The sequence below is a fragment of the Cupressus sempervirens genome, chromosome 9, assembly GCF_028749045.1.
Source record: "Cupressus sempervirens isolate cs-2001-9-10 chromosome 9, ASM2874904v1, whole genome shotgun sequence".
Taxonomy (NCBI): Eukaryota; Viridiplantae; Streptophyta; class Pinopsida; order Cupressales; family Cupressaceae; genus Cupressus; species Cupressus sempervirens.
The window spans coordinates 642,386,888-642,392,887 of record NC_143126.1 but is presented as its reverse complement, the minus strand read 5'-3'; the positions used below and the strand labels follow the sequence as shown (position 1 = coordinate 642,392,887).

The window sequence follows — 6,000 nt, the reverse complement described above, 5'->3', positions numbered from 1 at the left end:
ATTGGGTTGTAGCCCATTTTTGGAGTGATTAGTGATAACTATGGTTTTTATTCAAAAGGTTTTTCATGAGATACACATTTATATCCTTGTCTTCGATGCTTTCATGTGGTTTTGCTTATTGTTTTAATATTTTGAAATATTAATTCACCCCTTCCCCCTCAACATTTCTTGGTTTTTCAATATCAAAGCGTTACTCTAAAAATACATAGATATATATAGAATCTGTCTTTTTTAATGAGTTAAATATATTTTCTTTTTTTGAAAGAAATGGACCAATTACACCTAAAATATCTAAACACAAATTATTTAACATTTTTAATTTTTAATTCTTTTATAACTTAATTTTTAATTCAATTTAAAGGAATCTAAATTATGTTTGTCTTGTAGTTTAGTGAGATGAACATGCATTCAATAAAGGTAAAAACTCATGACTTTTTCTCCTATTAAACTTACACCTTCCAATTTGTTCTCTGTTGATCTAATTTGAAGTTGAATTTAATGCTCAAACTCAATTTTCCTCGAACAAATCTTGTGATGATCAGACATTTTTTTGTCTTTTTGCAACCAAAACCTCACACCAATCAAAAGGTCATGTACGTAGTTATTCAACAACCCAGTCTTCATTTCTAGATATGAATTATCAATAACACAAGGTAGGGACTCAAGCTCTCCTAAAGCTCTTGTTCCTCCCAATGATGAATGTGTTTGACGTTTAAAAAAATCAAGTTGTAGATTTAGGGATAAAGTAATGATGAAGCCCTAAGCCTTTACCATGATCAAATATTGCATTTTTTTCCAACTAAATCTAACATGTCACTGGAACACAAAGTAATAATACATATAATAAGCATTAATCGTATGCAGATTTTTTAATTTTTATTGGCATACAGTTAAAGTCAAAAGATTCTATCCAACATACAACTCATAACAAACACACTAAGTGAACAATAAAAATGAGTGAGTTGGATGCCCTTTGTTACTATAAATGTACCATATGCATTTCTATGGTGTTTTGATTGATCCACTTCCTATCTAGATGAGATTTTGACATCATTTTATATATAGAAGAGGGTTTTTTTTATTTTTATTAACATATAGTTAAAGTCAAAAGATTCTATCCAACATACAATTTATCATAAATGCACAATAAATATAAGTGAGTTGGATGAACTTTGTTACTATAAATGTATCATATGCATTTCTATGGTATTTTGATTGATCCACTTCATGTCTGGATGAGATTTTGACATCATATTGTCATTTTATGTATAGAAGAGGGTGTAATGAGGACATGGTAATATTTGGCTATGTAGAATTAAGATTTATAAATGGTTGGTGTGAGCCTATAAAAAGCATGTAGAGGAGTGAGAATATAAAAAACTTGGGAGCCTACATTGGAAGAAAGTAATGAGGTGAGAGCATAAAAGATACCATGGTCTGTACGTGGGAGACGCTACATGATAAAAAGCTTAAAACTGCTACAAATAACAAAGGAGTATTTCACCACCACGCTATGGGTGTTTATGAAGAAGTTTGACAAAATTGAAGGATAGTGGGAGTCAAACTTTCAAAAGGTATGCAAATATTTATTTTTGGTTGAGGAGGTATACGGATTTGTACAATCCTTAAATTTTATTAGATCTTTCGAAGTAATATTTTTTTCTTAATGGATAAATTAGTTTCTATTGTCAAATTTGAAGGGCTTTATTTTCACACATGGAAAATATTTTTTTTAGTTATTTGTAATTGAAAAAGATATAAGAGAAATTGTGAGTGGAAACATTAAAAACCTACAATATGTAGACAAATCAACAAAATGGATGGCTAAAGATCACAAAATAATGAAAGTGATCGGCCTTGGTGAAGAAAACTTGCAATATGAACTTAAATTGAATATTAAATGCAAATATGAAACTAAAAATTAGCCCTCAACAAAGTGAATGCAAAATCAAAACAAGTGCTAGAAAAGCATTGCACATACACACTAGATTCACATGGAGAAACCCATTTGGGAAAAAAATCCATGAAAGAAAGAGAAGAAACTATATTACTGATTTTTTGATCTTTGTAGAATTTGATTGTACCCTAATAACTTGGAAAATAAACAAAAGTGAATTTATAACTCTAGCTCAAAATACCAATTTATAGGAGTTTGCAAGGATGAATACCATAATGATATTAGAAAACAATAGGCAATAAAACCACTTGGGAAAAAACCTCATACCCAACCCCCAAAAGCAGCCTCTTATAGTTGTCAGAAGGCATCTCTCATACATGTCCACATGTGGAAGGAATATGTTATAAATTGTCATGATTGTTGTCAACTTATCATACAATCTGTTGTTAGGAATTGTTATAACATAAACACAAATATCTAGGAACAAAATTTAGGAACATATTTTACACACATAGACAACAATAATGGATACAATATATATTACAAACACACTTCAACTAATACCATCAACATAATATATTTCAAATCTCAAATGTTGAAATTAAAAAATTTGCCAATAACCCCTCTCTCTCTCTCACACACACACACACACACACACACACTCATGTTCCCTTTGGGTTTTCTCTTTCCTTTGTTTGTTTAGAAGAGATCTCATTTGTACATGTGTATCTAATACTATCACATTGACGAGACTCATCGTTTCAATAATTAGGTTACTCTCTAAGTTTTACTTAAAAAGGGTTGCTAGTATGAAATGAGGTATTCTCAAACAAGTTTTCACCCCACATAACAATCATATTCACACTATATTATAGCTGATTTAGAGGTAAGCTAGACTTTTGTCGCCTCTTGTAGACTCATCAAGTGCCTCAACACTTGGCCATGGAGTCACTTGTCTCACGTTTGAATGAGTAGTCAAGGTTTCACTCCTAAATTCTCACCTCTTGGCCCATTCATATATCTTAGAAGACGCAGTTATGAAATTATTCATTTTGCATATGTTTTTGTTTCTGAAGAGTTTTGCATTGGCAAGTTGATCTTGGTTGTTTAAATGTGACAACCAATGGCATAGATTTGCAAGCTTAGGGTACCACAACATATAGATGTACAAGATTTTTTTGACATTTTTGTGGCTAAAAGGTCTCACCTATATAGACTAAATGACAAAAACCTACAACTACCAAGCACTTAACCCAATCACTACACACTTGGAACACCCTAGTCTTCTAGTGCCTTTGTGACGATCTCAACTAGAGCATTATGAAGGGTGTGCTCATTTAGACTTCACTACTATGGGACAATGCATAGTAAGTGATTTACAATTTGTGATCAACTAAGGCATAAAAAAAGTGAGTCAAGCTAGATCTTAAAAGGGATTAATAGTATTAGAATTTAGTTCCCTCAATTGGTACATTGAACTACAAGTCACTGAATCATTGTGCAGCGTCCTCAAGTTCTCAAATTTGAATTATATATATATATATAACACTCCTCTCCTGGTAGATTTTAAATACCATATTTTTCTGTATGTTTTATATACCTATGATGAACAATTAAATAGGTAAATCAGTGAATAATCAATGACTAAGGGTAGGGACAGTACAATATTTGGCAAGTGAATAGATGGGACATACAAAGAAAATCAGAGAAACGAAGAAATTTGGACTTATAATCTGAATTTTCTCTTTGGTGTTAGGATAGAGGGGTTTTTAAGAATAGGCAAGGGCTGGAATATTGAGGCAATGCAAGGTAACATCTAAATGGATGCAAAATATTTAAACGACACATTGATGGAGATGGCTCAATACTTTACTAGGCTTATAAGGCCCCTTTAGTACAATGTATTATAAATGGAGATTAAACAATTTAGCAAAATTATAAATTGCTATAATTGCATTCCCAAGGATCAAAAGCTTTCAATTATAATGGCCCTACCCTCGATTGATTTGATAAAAAATAAATAATTTTTTTTAATATCATCATGGTATTTTATAGTTTCCATTAATATAATTTCTGTCTGCACTTAAAATTATTATTTTCTATGCCATTCAACTTTTGAAAATTTCAATTCTGTGATTGTCAGTGCCTCAAGGCGTTGGAGAAGGAAGAACATAAGATCAAATGCCTGCCAATCATAATTATTAGCAGTGTGAATATTACACTTCATTACTGTGTCCGTGTGCACATAATTCTCTCTTTCCATTGCAGTTTGATTATTTGTTACATTAGTCAACTTTTGAAAAATTGAACTTCGTGTTTGTTGGCACTTTGCAGCAAAGGATAAGGAGTCTAACATTCTGAAGATAATAATTTTAAAACATGCTGCATAAGATGTAATATTCTGTTAGTAAACAGTTCTGAGCTGATATTTGTAGGGTACTTAGAAAATATGCAATCAAATCCTTCAGCTGCAGGAATTTTTACTTGTGCATCATAATGCCAAAGAAATGAACAGATTAATGCTTAGTCTTCAACTTTTGGGGAAGCAAACATTTATACTTTTTCTTGCTGTGTCGTCAAATCTATTGATATTCATACAATTAGGACATTTTCAATACAAAAAGAAACTATATTGTCTGTAGATGTGTACGATTGTTCAGGTGCTCACACAGAGATAACGTGTAACTGCAAAAATACAGCCTGTAGTTATTGAGCTTCACTTTTCATCAATATACATTTCAAATGGAGATTAGATTGAAATCTAATGGAGTCAAAGAACACCTGTTAATTATAACTTGGGAATATTTTTCATATACAATACTTCTTGACTCCTATCTGACAAATGCATTTTCTGGCTATGTATTTGCTTAGTTATGAAAACTATCGGCTAAAAAGTATGAATACCCAGAAGCCTTATGTTGTTAATTTTAGTTTTCCAAGAAAGATTGACACCACTTCTTGACGGAGAGCTTCCACATCTGCTGCAAAATCTCCCCACTGATGATCTAACATCACCTCTTGAAGATGCTGTCCAAGATTCTTCAGCACAGACTCAAGGTGACAATCATCTCTAAAAATTTGAGCATATGTGTTATTCAGTTGCAGAAGACTTCTAACTGCCACCAATGCCTGCATGTAATCGAGTATGTGACAAATAACAGCATATTAATCCTAAAGAACCAAGCCATTTCTAATGGTAGTTTCATTCTGTAAAGAGCCTCATAAGGTGCTGAGAATGGTGGAAACTGTGCATAATGCCTGTCCTAAACAATTTCTAAACAGTGAAACCCTAGAAAAGGAACCACAGAACAAAAAAGACAATGCAGAAACATGATCTGAACAAACATGATCAAATCACTCCTCATTAAAAGCTCTCATAGCTATTGGTTATTCTTTGAGCATAATTAACATAATCACATTCATCATCATGGGCATTAATAAATAGGCTTCAACGGTTGGTCCTATGGCTTATCCTTTAGCTTGATTGTCACTACTGAAGTCTGAAACATATGTCTTCTGTAATTGTTTATATCACGACTAGTGAGTGTTTGAACTTCGGGCTTTTATCACTCTTATTTGAATGTTGCTATTGAGTATATCCTATGCTCCATGGAGTTTAGGGAACAAGGATGGTAGGGGAAACCAGGATGTGTTTCCAGTATGGATACTGTTGAGGGCTGAGTTTCAGGGGATGGTAGGGGATAGCTAGTAAAAAATAGTTGAATTTTTGTATATAGAGAGAAACTTCAAATATATGTATCACAACATCTATAAACAATTCAATATAGACATTTTAGAAACTTAATCCTAGAAAATTAACAAAATTCAAATGCTTTCATTCTTAATATATGTCATACATATAGCAAAAATGCCCAACGGCTCCAATTTCAAGCATGAAATGACATAAAATATTGAAATGTAAAGAGTAGACTCATTACAAGTCTATAACTAGAGTACTAAACAGTAAACGTAGATGTCAAACTCCACAATCAGCTATCCATAATAATCATAATTTCAAGATATAAGTAAATATATTGATGTCCATAAAAAACACATGGTAGACCTAGGAATCTATGTTGGAATTAAGGCGCACACAAAGGGGA

General features: G+C 32.2%; 1 protein-coding gene across 2 annotated transcripts in view; it reads right to left on the bottom strand.

Moving 5' to 3' along the window:
* Positions 1-4,432: 4,432 nt before the first annotated feature.
* The window catches only part of LOC149540374 (hsp70 nucleotide exchange factor FES1-like), a 157,079-nt gene continuing 155,511 nt past the window's right edge, over positions 4,433-6,000 (bottom strand). For both annotated transcript variants that reach the window (XM_089801469.1, XM_089801468.1), the window contains exon 7: positions 4,433-5,026. In XM_089801469.1, coding sequence (XP_089657595.1) covers positions 4,811-5,026 — 216 coding nt within the window. In that variant the 3' untranslated portion in view covers positions 4,433-4,810. The remainder of the gene's footprint in view (positions 5,027-6,000) is intronic.